The sequence below is a fragment of the Schistocerca gregaria genome, chromosome 3 (genome assembly GCF_023897955.1).
Source record: "Schistocerca gregaria isolate iqSchGreg1 chromosome 3, iqSchGreg1.2, whole genome shotgun sequence".
Classification (NCBI taxonomy): Eukaryota; Metazoa; Arthropoda; class Insecta; order Orthoptera; family Acrididae; genus Schistocerca; species Schistocerca gregaria.
Genome location: NC_064922.1, coordinates 425,339,300 through 425,360,196, shown reverse-complemented (window position 1 = coordinate 425,360,196; position 20,897 = coordinate 425,339,300). Strand labels below are relative to the sequence as shown.

Here is a 20,897-nt window from a genome sequence, read left to right as displayed (position 1 = left end):
TGAGCTTCTATTAGAACAGCACATTACCAGTCCCGAGCTGAGAAATTCCGCAGCCTGGCCCGGAATTGAAAGGAAGGCCCCGTGTTTGAAAGTCAGCAACGTTAATCACAAGACCACGAGCTGCTGAAATTTGCGTACAAGGCTCACTTCCAGTGAACTGTACATTTTTATCAAAACACGTAGAACAGAAGTTTGAGTTTTTGAAGTGCAAAAAGAATTGTTTCACCTTCAGTAGCTTCACATATAAGATTCTTCTTGGTTTCCCATCCCCTTTCTTTCCTTCCCTCTGAAATTTGGTAGTATTTATTCGAAAGTATAACTGCTAAGCATAATAGTTGCTAAGTAGAGTCAGTTGATTAACGCATTGCGATTCCGCTGATGCTGTTTGATTTGGTTAGGTATTATTGGTATCTGGGCTTTAGTCTATGTAGTTTTTTGTCTTTCTCTGAATATTTATTTGCCACTGACATACCAAAACGTTTAGAGACCCTTTTCTTTAATTATATGTAACAGAGAACTCAAAATATTCAAAGAGAATAATAAAATCATCTTTTAATATTGCTACTTTTAAACATGTACATTTAGTGCGAACAATGAATTCACGGATCAAATAGATGTATAATATGAATTGCTTTCTCACAGGTATTGCCTTTCATTTATCGCTGCATTGGATCCAAGCACCTTCCGTTTACTGGGAACACAATTATACACCTCGACTCTCATCCGGACATGCTGATTCCAAAATCCATGCCTGCAGACACTGTCTGGGACAAATACAAACTATTCAGGTAAGTGTTATTTAGTTGATAATGTTAAACCCTACTTTTTCTAGCAGACCGCACCCTATGTTTAGGGTATTTTTCGCATGACGGCGTAACTGTTCAAGTATTCGAAAAGTATCCACTCCATTTTATGTTGTCCCTTCATTTCATGCTGCACTCTTCTATGTTTTACGGTTGTTACTCTTTACACTGATTTATCGGCGTGATCCAACATTAATCGATTTCTGCGCCGTTTAGCACAATAAATTACATTTTCTTCGTTTAGGGAAATTTGTAGTATTCTTTTCTTTTCCTTATTTTATCAATCAGTTTAAATATTCTGTCTATTAACCACAGTTTATTCACAGGTATCCTTCATAGACCTATGTTTGTCAGTCTAACTTCTGTGACACTATTTTTAGAGATTGAAATAAAAGTACACCGAAATGAAATTAATGTATCTATGAAGACAGATGCAGACAATAGTGAGAGTGAAACGATGAGTCAGGTTAGAAAATGTGTTGAGGTACTTACAACGATTGCTCGGGGTAAGTAGGAAATTCGGGACCGAATTCCGATGGAGCAGAGGATTTTAATTGTCACTGCATATTCTTTACATTTGACGTCTTACAATCCAATATCTGAATTCGGAACATGTCCCATTATGATGTTACCCAGTCTCTTATAGTATTTTCCAAGTTTGTTTCCTTATCTTGTGATGGTGAGCAGTGTGCTTTCTATTGCTGGCGACTTAGCTATTCAGGCACAATTCACGACCCTTCCTCACAATTTCAGTTCTGCTAGGAGTAGGCAAGCGAGGTATGCAGGAAAACTTATGTGCAGCTAAAACTCTTGGTTAAAGACTGCAGCTGGGAAAGAGATTGGTGAGAAGCGTGTGGATATTTCGTGAGCTTTACGAGGATTTCCCGCGGAAGACCATAATTTGTGTTAGTCCCAGTTCAAGCGCCCAGTTTTAAGCTCACTGGAAGTTTCATATTAGCGGCATGGGAGCTGATTTAGCAAACACAATTTGCGGCCATGACCCTGTTGAATGAGACCACTGGCAATTGTCGAATGTGTAAACATTCACTTATAGATTGATATTCATACATACAGTGAACAATGCTGTTAGGAGACGCCTCAGATGTGTTATTTGTGTGGCCATAATCGTAAAGGAGCAGTTGGCTGACTTGATGTGGGTTGAAGCGCCACCACTGTTGGGAGTTGCTTTGATTGCAGTGAGTGTGTTACCACAGTTGAAGAAAGAAAGCACCACATGGAAAAGGAACGTACCTCCGTGAATGACTAGAGATTAAATATGAATCTTCGACACAAAGTTTAAACAATAACCATTATTATTCTGATAAGAAACCAAAGAACTGTTTCATGCAATTATACAATATCCAGCTGATAATTTGAGACGAAAGTGGTGCCTGTGACAATCTCTTGTGGCTTCTTGAAAAGGCGGCAAAAGTACCCATGGCTCTTGATGTATTCCTGCAAATTCTCTCCTTAGCGTTTGATTTTCGTAATATTGAGTTAACCAATGCACGTCATGAATAATAAGTCAAATTGTTTCCACATCCAAGGCAGTATTACATAATCCGTCTGGTCTTCTTGCCTCGTGCAGCACACAGGATGGAAGGAAAACTTTACGCGGTAGTCGCTGACTGACCCTTAACAAAAAGAAGCCTTGTAGTTGGACCGCGAATTCCACCTCTTCTATTCCAGCCTGTGGGTTTCGTCGCAGAGGGACTTCCATCAATGTTTTATGTGATGGCAAACCAAAGTACCCTCTGCATGTACTAGTATTACTAGTAACGTTTCGACACTTTCGTTCCTTTACAGAACACCGCTTTTAAAATTACATTCACAGATTAATTATATAGACATAAATAATGAATAAAACATTTATATCAAAAAAATTTCCATTAAAGAACATGGTTGTATTGTATGGAACTGGGAGCCTAGAAACGACAGAAAGACTTCGTCGATGCCGGAGCCCTCAGTGGTACACAATCCCACAACAGGCTTCAGCAGTCCACTCACCCCACCGACGCCTCACTCCGAACCCGGGATTATTGTGCTTGAGCGGTTCGGTCCCCACTGGACCCCCCCCCCCCCCCTCCCCCAGGAACGTGTCACACTAGAGGAGTGTAACCCCAATATTTGCGTGGTAGAGTAATTATGGTGTACGCGTACGTGGAGAAAGTGTTTGCGCAGCAATCGCCGACATAGTGTAACTCAGGCGGAATGAGGGGCACCAGCCGGCATTCGCCGAGGCAGATGGAAAACCGCCTTAAAAACCATCCAACCTGGACATTAATCCGCCGGGCGGATTCGTGCTGGGGACCGGCACACCTTCCCGCCTGGAAAGCAGTGCGTTAGACCGCACAGTTAGCTGAGAGGGCAGAGCATGGTTACACAAATGTCACGTTAAGTAGAAACAGGAAAAGAAGTCAGCTAAGATAAATATAGGCAGTATCGATAATACACACATAAAAAAAAAACTTTTGCATCACCTCGGTTCCGAGAGTTCCAGAACCTATATAGAAAACTGGAATAGAGATAAACATAAACATCATTTTCCACCTTTTTATTGCTTATGAGAACAACCCATTGCAAGTTGTACCACCACACAGCCAGACCTTCAGAAGTGGTAATTCAGATTGCTGTACACACCGGTACCTGTAAAACCCAGTAGCATGTGCTCTTCCATTGCTGCATGCCTTTATTCGTCGTGGCATACTATCCACAAGCTGATCAAGGCACTGTTGGTCCAGATTGTCCCACTCCTCAACGGTGATTCGGCGTAGATCCCTCGGAGTGGTTGGTGGGTCACGTCGTCCATAAACAGCCCTTTTCAGTCTATGGTTCAAATGGCTCTGAGCACTATGGGACTTAACATCTTAGGTCATCAGTCCCCTAGAACTTAGAACTACTTAAACCTAGGGACATCACACACAACCATGCCCGAGGCAGGATTCGAACCTGCGACCGTAGCAGTCCCGCGTTTCCGGAATGCAGCCCCTAGAACCGCACGGCCACCGCGGCCGGCTTTCAGTCTATCTCGGGCATGTTTGATAGTGTTCATGCTGGAGAACTTGCTGGCCGCGCTAGTCGAGAGATATCGTTACCCTGAAGGAAGTCATTCACAAGATGTGCACGATGGGAGTGCGAATTGCCATCCATGAAGAAGAATGCCTCGCCAGTATGGTTGCACTATCAGTCGGAGGGTGGCATTCACGTATCGTACAGCCATTACGACGCCTTCATGACCACCAGCCGCGTACGTCGGCCCCACGTAATGCCACCCCAAAACAGCAGCGAACCTTAACCTTGCTGCACTCGCTGGACAGTGTGTCTAAGGCGTTCAACCTGACCGTGTTGCCTCCAAACACGTCTCCGACGATTGTCTAGTTGAAGGCATATGCGACACTAATCGGTGAAGACAACGTGATGCCAATCCTGAGCGGTCCATTCGGTATGTTGTTGGGCCCATCTATACCGCTCTGCATGGTGTCGTGGTTGCAAAGATGGATCTCGCCATACGCATCCATATGTGAAAGCTCCGACGAGAACTAACATTGCCGGATTGCATTCTTGGTTATCATATGGAACCAGCACTTGGCGTGATGGTAAGTGGCGCCACTGCGTACACAACACGATCGTCTCTGGTTTGCATAGCCGGTGTATTGGACAGCAGCTGCTAAATGTATAACGTGTTGCGGCTGATGACTGCACACTATCTCCGAGATCTCCGAGACGTTACCTTACACGCGCATTGTGATACTGTGTGCGGAACTGGCAGTTGTCTGAAAAGGTGACGCGTTGCCACTTCTGTCCCTATTCCGGTCTCTGGGCACCTCTATTTGCTGCCATATGAAGGGAAGCCACATAATAATGTGTGTGTCTGTCTGTGTGTGTGTGTGTGTGTGTGTGTGTGTGTGTGTGTGTGTGTGTGTGTGTGTGTGTGTGTAATCTTATGGGACTTAATTGCTAAGATCATCAGTCCCTAAGCTTACACACTACTTAACCTAAATTATCCTAAGGACAAACACACACACACACACACACACACACACACACACACACACACACACACACATGCCCGAGGGAGGACTCGAACCTCCGTCGGGATGAGCCGCACGGTCCATGACTGTAGCGCCTGAGACCGCTCGGCTAATCCCGTGCGGCGACGGGGAGCCACGACAGCGGTTGCCGTCTTCATGGTCCATGATGGTCCAGACGTCGCCGCACTGTCCGTGTGGATATACGAAGTGCGTTCTAGTTAAAACAACTCTGATTTTTTTTCTAAGCACTGGGAACGGATAGAAACATTCGGTTTGTTTTTTAAATACGTATACATTCATTGTGAATGCGTGACAGAGATGACAGAACTGCAAGGCAGACAGAACTGCAGCGGCAGCGTCTAGAACTGAATTTGATACTGCACAAGGAGACGTTTTCATTGCCACGACAGCGTGTAAGCATTCGTTTTCTCCGTTTGCGTGGCGTGTCATATACATCGCCATTTGAGTAAGTCATACGGTGATGGTGCCATGGATATGTCTAATGTGAGTTGGTACGTGCGACAATTCAAAGGAGGCAGTGCGCCGTGTGAGAACAAACAAGACCATCTCGTCCTTGCACCAGCCTGTCTGACGACCTGATCGAGCAAGTGGAGAAAGTTGTTTTGGAGGATCGCCGAATGAGTGTGGGACACATCGCCTCCACAGTTGGCATTTCCGTGGGAAATGTGCACACAATCTTGAATGCAGACCTAAAAATGCGAAAAGCGCCCTCGTTCGGGTGCCACGAATGCTGACAAACGACCACAAAGCTACGCGCGTGGCGTGTTGCCAGACAAAATTGACGCGTGATGATAACATGAGCGATTGTGATAAGGACGAGACACGGTTGCCATTTTTCAATCCTGAAACGAAGCGCCTGTTAGCTCAATGGAAGCACATAATTTCACAGCCACAGAAAGTATTTAGGGTAAGCGCCGATGCTGAAATAATGACGGCAGCCATGTTCTGGGACAGCGATGGCGTAGTGCTTGCTCATTGTGTTTCAAAGAGCGCTACAGTGACAGGTGCATCCTACCAAGATGATTTGAAGCACAAGATGCTTCCAGCATTGCGTGAAAAATAGCCAGGAAAGGCTGCTCGTGTGCTCTTTCTCAAAGACAAATTAACAGCGCATCGGGCGCACACCACGCTGCAGTTTCTCCGTGATAAAAACTTTGAAGTGAATTCTCATGCCCCCTATTCGCTTGGCCTGGCTCCTGGCGATTTTTAGCTGTTCACAACGATGAAAGACAATCCTCTATGGTCGCATATTCACTATCCGTGCCGCTATTGCTTCGGCGATTATCCAGTGCTCAGAACGGACTCCTAGAGAAGCGTTCGCAACGGGCGTGAAACCATGGCGCCGATGTTGTGAAAAGTGTTTGTTGCTGCAGAATGACACACGTTTACAGCTATGTGTGATTACTTTGTGCTAAAAAAAAAAATCCGAGGTGCTATAACTTGAATGCACGTCTTATATCTTGCTGTAAATTAGTCGCCGTGCGGTTCTCGGCGCTACAGTCTGGAACCGAGCGACCGCTATGGTCGCAGGTTCGAATCCTGTCTTGGGCATGGATGTGTGTGATGTCCTCAGGTTAGTTAGGTTTAAGTAGTTCTAAGTTCTAGGCGACTGATGACCTCAGAAGTTAAGTCGCATAGTGCTCAGAGCCATTTGAACCATTTTTGCAAATTAGTCCATACACAGGCTCAAGGTGCGTCATGTGGCTATATGGTAGTGCACGGCCACTAGTGGGACGGGGTCACTGAAATCGTGCGCTGCGTTGAGTCTTGCGATCGTGAATCCATCGATTCTGTGTTCCCATGACAGACCAGGGATGCCGACCAATATCGCGGAACGAGAAACTGCAATCACGATATTTGACGATCCTGCCGCTCTTGAACTCCGACTATCCTCCTTACAAGAGAGATAACACGATCTTCTGCCAAAAGACAACATTTTAATGAGATTTCAGGCTGAGAAAACCACTGCACAATCTTTCCTTAAATACAAAATGTAGATGACGTCACTCCAGCCTACCAAGTGGTTGTAATTAAAGTGCAGCTATTCGTAGAGGTCCAATGTGGGCTGTAATTATGATTTTGCAGCGGAACTTGGTAGATATGCTGATGAATTAATGCGAAACAAATATACGCTCTAAAAAAATTAGTTCAAATGTTCGCCACCAGGTGCAAATCTGGCGCTGTATTTGAGAAGCCATAACGTGAGCCATAACGCTTTCGAGAAGAGGGACCGTGCACTGTTAATGTAACTGTTTTATGTGAACGGCAACAATTACAGTGCTACACTGAGACAGTATCTCGCCGACTGAAAGGTCCGAGGAAGGGCCCGACGTCGTTATATGGTTTAAAGAAGATGATAATTAAATTCGAGAATACGGCTGTGCTTGCTGTGGAACTTGAGGGGTAGGCGTCCCATCCTGGTGGAGGTTATTGACAAGATTGCTGTTGCTGTAACTGAACATGCAGCACGTGCCTCGGGCAGTGCTGGTGCTCGTGCAGTGTCATGAGAATTGTCCATCCCATCGTCGACAATATGGGTAGTTTTGCGGTTACTTTGCGCTGCTACCCGTACAAAACCCAGACAGTGCAGCAACTGAAACCTCATGGCACTCAACAACGTTCTGTATTTGCTCTTCAGTCTTCTGGTATGGACCGAATTTGATGGCATGTGGCCGGGTAATATTCTGTGCGGTGGCGGGGCACATTTTTCATTACATGGTGCAGTGAACAGCTGAATTTGGGTTCTGCTAAACTGCGTGTTGTGCTTAAAGAGCCATTGCACTCGCCGTATGTGACTGTGTGGTGTAGATTCACAACCACATTTATTCTCGGTCTGTTCTTCTTCGAAGAGAATACACCTAGAGGGCCTATCAGGTGTACTGTGAACGTCTGCACAGTATAAAGACTTGTACATTATGTGATTCCTCCTTAGGAAGAGCGCAACTCTGTGTGGAAACCAAGCCTGGGCAATACCTGAAGTCGCTCGCCCAGTCAAAGTTCTGCTCAATGCAATCTTCCACGAATGTGTTACCTCTAGAGGTTTTCCAGATGCATGACCTTTAAGATCACCTGATCTGAATCTTTCTAACTTTCGGCTCAGGGGTATCTAAAAAAAAAAAAAACGCGTCAGCCAGGGGCATGTTCGGTCTGTACCTGATCTGAAGACCAGTATACAGGACCACATTGCTCAGATTCCACAAGAACTTCTGGGAGCAACTGTTGATCACTTCGTTTTACGGATGCAGCATCTCATAGACGTCTGCTGTGCTCATACTGAACAAATAGTATAAGCGGCAGTTAATGATAAAATCAACATTACACCTTTCTCACTCGTTATGCCCACAACCCATTCTTAATCTGGCCGGCCGGTGTGGCCGAGCGGTTCTAAGCGCTTCAGTCTGGAACCGCGCGACCGCTACGGTCGCAGGTTCGAATCCTGCCTCGGCCATGGATGTGTGTGATGTCCTTAGGTTAGTTAGGTTTAAGTAGTTCTAAGTTCTAGGGGACTGATGACCACAGATGTTAAGTCCCATAATACTCAGAGCCATTTGAACCATTCTTAATCTATTACAGATGAAAACATTCCTATACGGCTTTCTCACATTCATGGCGCCAGATTTGCACCTGGTCCCCAAAATTAGAACTAATTTTTTTTCCAGCATAAATAGCTTCCGCATTAACGCATTACAATATATACCAACTTTGGCTACCATACGGTAAATACAGCCCACACTGGACCTCTGAGGGTAGCTGCATCTTAATTACAATCACCTGGTACTGTGTTCGGTTACGCTGGAATACTAATCATTTGCACATCCAATGATGTAGTACACCTCATCCCAGTTTGACATTTGTTGTATGCCGCTTTCATGGTTTGAAATCCCAGCAATGCAGATCTGACGGCGTCTAGAGACAACGAAAGAAACCAATTTCCTGTAACCGTACTCCGCACTGCTGCTAGCACCGACGTGACTCTCGTATGCTACCCCGTGAGGCGACGCCCATTGTTTTATCAACGTCATATTCAGCCGTAGGCGAGGCGTACAGCCTTGGCTGCCTGGGCGAAAGACTCCCACGCCAAGTCTTTTGTCTTCCTGCGCAGGCTATCCCGAGATGCCGCTTCCCGTCTGTCTCTTATTACATTGCAGGATCCGAACACACCTGGTAATAAGTAACCTGACAAATGGCTAAGACAGATTAGAATGAAGCGAATATAGAGAACGTGGTTTATCGTCTTGGTATTGCGCAACCCTACATCGAATAACTATGTTTGGTTTCATCCTTGAGAGACAGCCTTGTAAGAAAATTTGAATTACGAAAACAAAACGTGTAACACGTTGGTGTGTACTTAGTGAAGTGGCTTAGTGGTTAAGACATGGAAACTTTATTGGAGAGGCTCCTGGCCGAAATCCGCCTACAGCAACCCAGATTTAGGCTTTCGGTGATAGTGCAAAATGGCTTAAGGAGGACCCTAGGATGATACTTCGAAAAATAAGCCGCCTGTTTTCTCTTCGCAAATATTGTTTTAAAGCATTTCACCATCACTGAAGGCTATCCTTCCGGGGGATCAATAATCTTTTCCTCTTATTTCATAGGACCAGTCAGAGCGATGTACCTGCTCTTTCTTCTGAAGTGGTTGGGGGTCCTTCCTTCCTTGTGCCGACCCGAACCTGGCATAACTTCCCTTCTTTGGGGCCGGCCGATGTGGCCGTGCGGTTCCAGGCGCTTCAGACTGGAACCGCGTGACCACTACGGTCGCAGGTTCGAATCCTGCCTCGGGCATGGATGTGTGTGATGTCCTTAGGTTAGTTAGGTTTAAGTAGTTCTAGATTCTAGGGGACTGATGACCACGGTTGTTAAGTCCCATAGTGCTTAGAGCCATTTGAACCATTTGAACCTTCTCTGGGGATTACTTACCCATAACTCAGAACTTGAAGTACCTCACCCACCTTTTCTACAACTTTATTGAGTACTTCAGTACTTCTCTCCTTTCACTTCACCTCACATTAAGGCTGTACCCCCCCCCCCCCCTCCCTCCCCCCGCCCCGTGAAACTCCAGCTTTTCCTGTTTATTTTCCTCCTTCCAGAACTCCTTTCCCTTCTTAGTGTCGGCTTATCGTTTCTATATCAAGCTCATTAGTAGGGGATACCCTGTTCTATTCCTTTCTCCCCTCTAAACTATGACAAGCTAGCCCAAAATCATCTTAGACCGTGCGTCGTCTGTAGATGTATATACACACATCAAAAAAAGTTTTGCATCATCCCAGTTCCCAAAACTCCTGAAGATAGACGTTGACTGTGGATATTTTATCACAGACACAGTCCCTTTGACTGTTCAGAGATGTCCCTAAACCCGCCCAAAGATGTAAACAACAATGCATGGGCAGCGAATATTAGACGGTGGAGTTCCAAACGCCTATCAGTTTCAGTCCTTCCCCCAGGAAGGAGGTACACAGTTCGTGTTTTCAGTAGTGCAACCATGCCTAGAAGGTGAACACCGCGGTTCGATCGCGTCCACATTGTTACTTTGTGCCAGGAAGGGCTCTCAGCACGAGAAGTGTCCAGGCGTCTCGGTGTGAACCAAAGCGATGTTGTTTGGACATGGAGGAGATCCAGAAAGACAGTTCCTGTCGAAGACATGTTTCCCTCAGGCCGGAGGCTGCTACTGCAGTGGATGACCTCTGCCTATGGATTATGGCTCGGAGGAACCCTAATAGCAACGCCACCCTGTTGAATAATGTCTTTCGTGCAGCGACAGGACGTCGTGCGCAATAGGCTGCATGATGAGCAATTTGACTCCCGACATCCATGGCGTGATCCATCTTTGCATCTACGACACCATGCAGCGCGTTGCAGATGGGCCCAACAACATGCCGAATGGACCGCTCAGGATTGGCATCACTTTCTCTTCACCGATGAGTGTCGCATATGTCTTCTCCCAGATAATCGTCGGAGACGTGTTTGGAGGCAACCCGGTCAGGCTGAACGCCTTAGACACTCTCCAGGGAGTGGGGCCGACGTAACGGCTGTACGATACGTGAATGCCATCCTCCGACCGATAGTGCAACCATATCGGCATCATATTAGCCAGGCATTCGTCTTCATGGACGACAATTCGCGCTACCATCGTGCACATCTTGTGAATGACTTCCTTCAGGTAACGACATTGCTCGACTAGAGTGGCCAGCATGTTCTCTAGACATGAACCATGTCGAACATGCCTGGGATAGATTGAAAAGGGCTGTTTATTGACGACATGACCCACCAATCACTCTGAGGGATCTACTCCTAATCGCCGTTGAGGAGTGGGACAACCTGGACCAACAGTGCCTTGATGAACCTGTGGGTACTATGCCACGACGAATACAGGCATGCATCAATGCAAGAGGACGTGCTACTGGGTTTTAGAGGCACCGGTGTATCCGGATCACCACCTCCTAAGGTCTCGCTGCATGGTGATACTACATGCAATGTGCGGCTTTCATGAGCAATAAAAAGGACGGAAATTATGTTTATGTTTATGTTTATGTTTATGTTCCAATTTTCTGTACAGGTTCCGTGATGCCAAACTTTTTTTGATTTGTGTGTGTGTGTGTGTGTGTGTGTGTGTGTGTGTGTGTGTGTGTGTGTGTGTGTGTGTGTGTGTGTGTGCGCGCGCGCGCGCGCAAGTGAGTGAGTGAGTGAGTGAGTGAGTGAGAGAGACGTGTAGTACGCACAAATCCCACACCTCCCTTATAAAAGTTAAACACAAACCCACATACAACACATCAAATAATTACAAAAGTTAACAAGAATCATATTTAGTCTATTAGTCGGTCAAAACTGATAGAGGTGATATCGCTGCCCATGATAAATGACACGTAAAAAAAAAAAAAAAGTTTCACATACAAACTGAACGTCTGTTTTTACCATACGACGGTAAGTAACCTACCTGTTTGGTCAGCGATTTTACAGTAAAGGATTATTTAACAGTTGATTTAATAACAGTTGACAGTAGCTGTTTACACACTTTGATCATTAACAACTACCTTTATTGTTGCTGTGCCGTGCGGGATTAGCCGAGCGGTCTCAGGCGCTACAGTCATTGACTGTACGGCTAGTCCCGGCGGAGGTTCGAATTCTCCCTCGGGCATGGTTGTGTGTGTTCCTCCTTAGGATAATTTAGGTTAAGTAGTGTGTAAGCTTAGGGACTGATGACCTTAGCAGTTAAGTCCCATAGGATTTCACACACTTTTGAACATTTTGTTGTTGTTGCTGTGTTTCTTTCTAAAGTTCATTTTAATGGAGTTTTATACTGCTTTAAGATACCAGTGTCACATAATCACTGTTCTTTGACCTGTTTCTGGATCGACCAAGAGAATTGCTTTGGGGTGTGGTACATTATAACTTTGAAAAGACCGCTACATCGATTGAAAACTTGTGTATTTCGTTCTTCGAAAGTGAGCTATAGTGAACGTCCTTAATTAATACGAATTCGTCCACATCAAAAGTAGGTGTCGTAGCTTTTTCTTGTTTACGCAGCTGTTTACCTGCTGCTCGTTGTAAATTTTCTTTTACAGCATCGTCTAAGTTGGCTCCATGTACTTTATTATCATCGACTGGTCATTTAAATAATTTCCACATTGGCTCGCGTAGGAATTTACCTTGCATTATTCTATGGGAGGTAAACCAGTAGATAAATGTGGAAGTTCATTACGTATTACTTGGAATTCTGGTATTTTCTCTGCGTAAGTTGTAGGTGTGAACGGTATTCCTACATAACCTATAAATTTATTTCGTGGTACGTTCGCAAGGCAAGAGTTACTTCGCGCGTGATATTTCGAGCAATGTGTCTAACATTTTCCCATGCTAATAATCTGTAAAGGCCTTACTCTCAAACTGAGGGTCATTGTCTGTCAACAAGCTACGTGGCTTTCCTATCCCCGAGAAATATTCCTTCAGACATCTAATCACTTTCTCTGTGTTGGCATGCTTAATAGGATAGAGTTCAACATACTAAGCTAGTACAAATATATGTTACCTCGTTCGCCCCCCTCTACTCGTTGGTAATTGCCCGAAGAAATCAGCAGCCGTGAGCTCATGTAAGCCTTCAGGTATAATCGGATATAAGTTATGTGTTATCGCGTGATTGTTATTTTTCATTTTTTGGCGAGTTACACACAGTACTTCAGTAAAAAAGTTCTTAAAGTAGTAAAATTTATCGTACATTGAACTCATTTTCGTACCCCAAAGTGTCCATCCCCTTGATGAATAAACGTAATTAAATCTGCTTCTACAGATTCCAGTATACACAGTCTCCATTTGGGTTTAATTTTCTTTACTCTCCAAAACAAATCTATCTTTATAGAGTTTTTCCACTTTTGTGGTAATGCCCGAGAACACTCGCCGTAAGTACGTTGGATGCGCTTCCCCATCTGGTTTAAACTTTGGAAAATGCTTATAAACGTTTACTCCACTGCCCAACTTTAATTTCTCTAATACTTCTGTTGCATGGAAAGATTGGCCTTTAAGTTGACTTTTTGTAAATTCCCTTCTAGTTTTTGCTTGTTCGTCCCATAGTTTTGTAAACTCAATGGTGGTGTTAGTGACTTCCTTCCCTAAAAGCTGCCCATTTCCTAAAGTGAGTGAAGTTTCCTGAAATTCTTGATCTAATAATGCTTGCATTTTTCTTCCAAACCTCAATGTATCTTGTATAAATAAAAGGAACCGCTTCTCTATTCTAAAATTTCTCTACACGTTTGCGCATCTGACATCTAATCTTTTATCCACTTATATTTTATTTCTGGAAAGTTGTGTAAACTATCTACGTCTGTATACAAATCATTAATATGTTCATGTATCTCTTCGCGAACTAAGTCACATTGTTTCAAGACTTCGGTTTGTATTTCTCCACTTAACAAGTTGAATCTTCCATGTAGCTTAATTCCTAAATGCGCCCCTAACGCTTCATGAGTGTCTGTAATCTGAGTTTCTAATTCTTGTCGCAGTCTGTTTTGGTTTTCCATTACTTGCTCACGAGTATTTTTAATCTGATTTTCTAAGTGTGAAAATTATCATTTGACTATCTCTGTATTTCTTCCAGTCTTTCTAATAACATTTCCATATTAATCTCTGTTGACATTTTCCTTTCTGTCACCGGCATAAACAAAAACACAAATATTGCCGAATTACCGCACTACACCCACAACAACAATTTTGAAATGAAACTTTGGTCTAGCTCCCCCTAGTGGTATTGCGTGCTGGCGATGATCTGGCCGTCGATGAATGTGTGTTGACTACGCAGTGGTTGACTACGCAGTGGTTTAGACTGGCGTCGCTGTGGTGTAGACCGTGCCCTGGCGTTGGATGAGCCGTCGACGGCTGCGTGTTTCGTCGTTTTAGAAGATGCTGTAAGCCAAGGTGCATCGACGTTGTTGTTTATGTTCTACACCTACATCCATACTCCGCAAGCCACCTGACGGTGTGTGGCCTTTGGTAGCATGTCTTCTCTATGCTGATTTATTGCAGAATTTCTTCCTTTCCATCTGTATTTTGTCTGCCACTTTTAACTTTCAACCATATGGTCGCCACGTGGGGTGGTGTTAGTATCTGATGACTGCTGTATTTAGCTAGTGTGTCGATGTTTTGACTGCTTGAGCAACATTTTTCCTAGACCGATTACTCCGTGCAGCTACACCTAACACCACCGCCTTATCACTCCTTCATTAGATTGGTGTAGATATTCAGCCTTGAAACTCTAGTGATTTACCTCAGGGTCCAGCTATGGTGTGTTTTGTTTCTCCTCGGCATCGAACTTCTTTCTTCCCTGCAGATTTCGGGTCAATTCTAGTGTCAGATACCAACCGTCAGCTTTGACCAATGACGTAATGTGTGATGTTATTTTGTTTGAGCCGCAGATTGCTGTCGATGAACGTTAAAAGGTTTCTCTCGATTTCCTCGTTGCGCTTGTATATTAAAAATTCGATGTAGATTGTTTTGTTTTCATCTCGTAATTTGTTTTCGGCAGCTTTTGTTAATGTAAGTAGTCGTGATTTGTAAGTAGTCGTGATTTATAAGCTCTTGATTTCTCACGTCGTTCGTTACGGATGAGTCAGTTGTTTTTACTGCGAAAAATCTGCTTCACAAAATGAATGACCGTAAATCAGTTATAAAATTTTAACAATCATTGGGCGTCATTGCGGGGAAAGAGAAGGATTTCAGTGTTGCAAGGCCATTTAGATGAATACTGTTGGAGGAAGAATATTCATAAAGGTTATTGCTTATTTCTTTCATTTATGAAAGTAGTCAGCAAAATGTACAGACCTCGTTTTGTTAGTTACGTGTTGGTGAGTCTGATACTTTTTACTTGTTTTACGTTGCGTTTTATTCTGTTACTGTATTGTGCGAGTGCTACTTTTTTGGTTTCTATGGAGGGAGGTTTTTCTGTCGTTTTAATATTCTCTGGTTACAATGGTAGGCCGAGAGGTATTGATGTTTTTTTGCCGGAGGATTTATATGATCGACTCGTGGTTTCATTATTTTTATTATTTTAAAATTTTGCGTCTGATTGAGGGCGGGAAGAACTGATTTGAATGGTACCTCATTCGTGCCTGGACTTTGTGTTTCTTATTATTTTTCATCAGTTATTCTGGATTTTGCTTCTTTCGTTACAGTTTGACCCAACTTTATTATTTCTTGTTATGTTCTTGTGAAAGAACTGGAAGCGAGGTGTAGCAAAGCTAATGCAGTGATCGCTCAGCTACGATCTACTCTCTTCTGCAAGAAGGATGTCAGTACCAAGACTAAGTTATCTGTGCACCGTTCAATCTTTCGACCAACTTTGTTGTATGGGAGCGAAACCTGGGTGGATTCAGGTTACCTTACCAACAAGGTTGAGGTTACGGATATGAAAGTAGTAGGATGATTGCAGGTACTAGTAGATGGGAACAATGGCAGGAGGGTGTCCACAATGAGGAAATCAAAGAAAAACTGGGAATGAACTCTATAGATGTAGCGGTCAGGGTGAACAGGCTTAGATGGTGGGGTCATGTTACACGCATGGGAGAAGCAAGGTTACCCAAGAGACTCATGGGCTCAGCAGTAGAGGGTAGGAGGAGTCGGGGCAGACCAAGGAGAAGGTACCTGGATTCGGTTAAGAATGATTTTGGAATAATAGGTTTAACATCAGAAGAGGCACCAATTTTAGCACTGAATAGGGGATCATGGAGGAATTTTATAACGGGGCTGTGCTCCAGACTGAACGCTGAAAGGCATAATCAGTCTTGGATGATGATGATGATGATGATGATGATGGCTATGTTCTTATTTCGTTCTTGTCTGCCTCGATCTTTGACTCCATTGGAAGTTCATATGCGGTAAGTTTCTTTTTATGTAGCCACAATTATGTTTTCCTTTTTGATGTTGTTGCTACACTTGTCTTATTTTTACTGTCACACCTGGTGTATCGATTTTACTGAGTGCTATTTGGAGCTACTGGTGTGACTTTCATGTAGTATAGTTATCGGTTGCAAGGTTTGATCTTTTTTGCATTTTATTTCTTTGCGTGTGCAGTAATATGTGTAAAGATTTTCATTTTTTGAAAGTCTAGTCGTATTCTGTAGTTCACTAACAAGATCATTTTTACGCACGTTTCTGATATAAGATTTTTGCGCAACAAACAGTAATGTTGGAATCGGTAACTAGAAATGACCTCCTACATAGGTTGCTTCTAGTTATTGATTCCAACTATTCGACGATTCATTATTTAGATCGGTTTTGCATTACGTGTGGAAAATATAATAGAATAGGCTCTGCTAACGGCCTTCCACATCGCTGGCAACAGGTTCTATACAACGCTGTTCTATTATATTACATAATATATGCACTACAATCATTTGTTTACGAGTATAATCAAAAAAATGGTTAAAATGGCTCTGAGCACTATGGGACTCAACTTCTGAGGTCATTAGTCCTCTAGAACTTAGAACTAGTTAAACCTAACTAACCTAAGGACATCACACATATCAATGCCCGAGGCAGGATTCGAACCTGCGACCGTAGCGGTCTCGCAGTTCCAGACTGCAGCGCCTAGAACCGCACGGCCACTTCGGCCGGCGAGTATAATCCGTTCCATTAATAGATTGTCCATTGCAGCATCTTTGCCTTGCGTATGACGTCATTGGTCAAAGCCGACGGGTGGTATCGGACACTATAATTTATCCCAGATTTCTGTAAGTACAGTGGCTATAAAACAAAACGCTGCTTCTCTACTTAAACAAAGATTACATTGGTTCCAGTTAACTCTGTATATTATCACAAACGTTCACAAAATGTTGCATGGCAACCAATTAATATTACTGCCTCAAAGACTTCTCGTTAACATTCTGTCTGTCTGTGAATAGTATATAACAATAATCCCTAATATACATCATATTCGTCTTCCTTGGTGCTGGAGATGTTCTATGGTACCAGAGCTGCTTCGTTCCTCCTTTCTCCACAGAGATTACAAATGCTCTCCAGCAGGTAGACACCGCACCTGTCGAGTAATACTTTTCCACACTACGTGGCCCAATGTGTACAAACTAACTGCGGTCACGCACATCTTTACCCTAACCTCTATATTTGACGTACGTGATACATTCCCGTCTACCAATGGCACGGATCAGTACACATGTCTGGTGTACGATGTAGAGCAAAGTATAAGGAACGTGGTCGAAATGCATTTATTGAATTACAGAACGAAAAAAAATCTTTCAGGTATTTTTGTTATCACTGCTGTTAGACTACGTGAATTTGCCTCTAGCGATTGACATAGATAAGGAGGTAATCGCGGGAGCATCTAATGGAAGTGTAATTGGGCCTTTTATGGTTCATGTTGTATGTCAATAACTCAGAGATCCGTATTGGTTGCCACATCATACGTTTCTCAGATGACCTTAATATCTATTATGTGCTCATTATAAGAACAAATCTTATGTAAACATTACACCATGTGTTCTTCCGCGTTTGCTGGACTCTTATTGGATTTCGTTTCGCTTGGAGCGCAAGCAAAGCCGCCTCGAGTACACGCTGTGTGTTACGACCGCGTGACTGAGCGATAATACAGAACAGCAGCATTACCGGCGCATTTAACTTGGACAGCACTGGTCAGTCGGCCAGTCCAACTAACCTGCAGTGATGTGAGTAGTTGCAGTTACGACGTAAAAAGAGACGAGCAGAGGAACAAAATAACTTAGAATGGTATTTAATTTTTAAAGAGAATAAAATAATATTCGGCAAACTCCAATACTGCACGCTGCTTAGGGGACCAGACGGAAAGCATAAATGCTCTCGTTCTTAGCTAATATAGTATTGTAAATAAAAGCAACAGTGATGAAAAGTTAAACATGGATAATTTCTTTGCGCGCGACATTTGTGTCGCAAAAGCGTATTGCAGAATTTCACCGTGTTGTTATATACTTAAGCCATTAAACGTATTATTTATAGCCAGTCGTCTGGTAATCTCTGAACTCATTCCATATTCAAATTCGAGAAATAGATTTCAGTATTGGAACAGTAATCTGCTACATTGACGACGAGTAGATCTGTAACAGAATCCACGAAGCCATTCAAGCGCACATTTTCTCCTGTTCTTTAATGACGTGCCGTTCTACATCCGGCCAACGATTGGTAGTAACGTGCGACAAAAACTTCGTGCATTAGTTCCAGTACGTCTGGCAGCTTAAATATCTTGTTATTTCTCGCGACAGATTCCTTAACTTGGCTCCAGATCAGTTATGTTCTATTTCAAAATCAAAATGTTCAAATGTGTGTGAAATCTTATGGGACTTAACTGCTAAGGTCATCAGTCCCTAGGCTTACACATTACTTAACCTAAGCCGGCCGCGGTGGTCTCGCGGTTCTAGGCGCGCAGTCCGGAACCGTGCGACTGCTACGGTCTCAGGTTCGAATTCCGCCTCGGGCATGGATGTGTGTAATGTCCTTAGGTTAGTTAGGTTTAAGTAGTTCTAAGGTCTAGGGGACTGATGATCTCAGATGTTAAGTCCCATAGTGCTCAGTGCCATTTGAACCATTTTTTATTTTGTGCTTTTCGTCTGTGGCAGAATAATGGGGTCATATACAGTGTGTGGGGAAAAATATGAAAACAGCAGAAACACTACACGTTACCATACCCAATGCAGTGTAGGAAAACCTCTGGCGTTCAAAGGAACTTCGATTCGTTTCGGAATGGGTAAATGCAGATCTTATAAGGTTTTCAAGGGAATCTTTCACCATTTTCGTGCAAAATAGTGGCAACTCTACGTATCGATGACAGAGCTGGATAGCGATCACGAATCCTTCTCTCGAAAGTAGATCACAAAGGCTCAGTAACATTGAGATCTACTGACTCTGGTGGCCAGTGGGGATCCGAGAATCATCCTCCTGCTCACAATGTCGTTTCTTGGTGATGCGAGCATCTTTCAGTTCTGCAATGAGTAAGGCCTTTGTTTGATATTAGCAGACTTCTCTTCGACAGGTATGCCCTTTTTGCCAGCGCTACTCTGTTTTTATGTCCTCCTTGCTCCGTTTCGTCATGGCTTATTTTGCTGCCTTTGTAGCAGAACTTCTTAACTTCGTCTACTTCGTGGTCCTCAATTCTGATGTTACGTTCGTCGCTGTTCTCACCTCTCCTACTTGTCATTACTTTAATCTTTGTTTGATCTACTTTCAGTCCATGTTCTGTATTCATTAAACTGTTCACCTCACTCAACAGATCCAGTAATTCATTTTCACCCAGGATAGCAACAGGGTCAACAAATCTTATCGCTGATATCCTTTCATCTTGAATTTTAATTCTTCTCTTGAATCTTCTTTTTTTTTTTTCTTTCCGTCATTGCTTCTTCGATGTGTCCGATCACTTTGTTCGTGGTCCTCCACTCTTCTCGTTCTCTCTTGGTTGTAGTGTAAATTGTATATTACCCGTCTTTCCTTATATCTCACACCTGTTTTCTCGGAATTTCGAACATATTGCACCATTTTACACTTTCTAACGCTTTTTCCATGTTGACTAATCCCATAAACATATCTTGATTTTTCTTCAGTCTTTCTTCCGTTATCAACTGCAGCGTCAGGACTGCCTCTCTAGTGCCCTTAAGTTTCTTAAAGCCAAACTGATCGTCCTCTTTTTTCCATTCTTGTTATTATTACCTTTGTCATCAACTTGGATGCATGAGCTGTTACGCTCATTGTGCGATAATTTTCGCACTTGTTGTTTCTTACGTCTTCAATTTTGTGGATGATGTTTTTCCGTAGGTCTGATGGTACATCTCCAGTCTCATCCATTCTGCACAGCAACGTGAATAGCCGTTTTGTTTTAACTTCCCCCAATGATTTTGGAAATTCCGATAGAAAGTTATCTATCCCTTTTGCTTTATTTGATCTTAAGTCTTTCGAAGCTGTTTGAGTATTACATTGAGAATCTAAATCATCTACCTCTTCCCAATCGCTTCTATCAAGTCATCAAACAACTTTTCCCCTCGTAGAGGCTTTCAGGGTACTCTTTCCCCCTATCCACTCTGTCCTCTATATTTAACAATGGAATTCCCATTGCACTCATAATGTTACCGCCCATGCCTTTAATTTCAGCGGAGGTTGTTTTGACAATAATTTCTTCTTCGAGTTCTTTACATATTTCATGCAACCATTCCGCCATAGGAGCTTCCCTACACTTCCTTTTTATTTCGTTTCTGAGTGGCTTATATTCCTCTATTCCTGAATTTCCCCTCAACATTTTATATTTCCTTCTTTCGCCGATCAGTTGAAGACTTTAATCTGTTATCCAAGGTTTCTTCGCAGTTCCCTTCCCTTGTACCTAAGGTTTTCTTTTCGACATCTTAAATTGACCTTTTTACACATGTCCATTCCTGTTCAACTGATCTGCCTACGGAGCTATTCATTATAACAGTATGTATAGCCTCGGAGAACTTCAAGCATATCATAAATGGTTCAAATGGCACTAAGCACTATGAGACTTAACATCTGAGGTCATCAGTCCCCTAGACTTAGAACTACTTAAACCTAACTA

The 20,897-nt window shown here is 43.3% G+C and overlaps 1 protein-coding gene across 1 annotated transcript in view; it reads left to right on the top strand.

Annotated features, from left to right (window-relative positions):
- Positions 1–20,897, top strand: part of LOC126355402 (UPF0489 protein C5orf22 homolog) — a 151,239-nt gene that overhangs the window by 82,534 nt on the left and 47,808 nt on the right. The window contains exon 2 of the mRNA XM_050005699.1: positions 643–788. Within this exon, the coding sequence (XP_049861656.1) occupies positions 643–788 (146 nt within the window). The remainder of the gene's footprint in view (positions 1–642; positions 789–20,897) is intronic.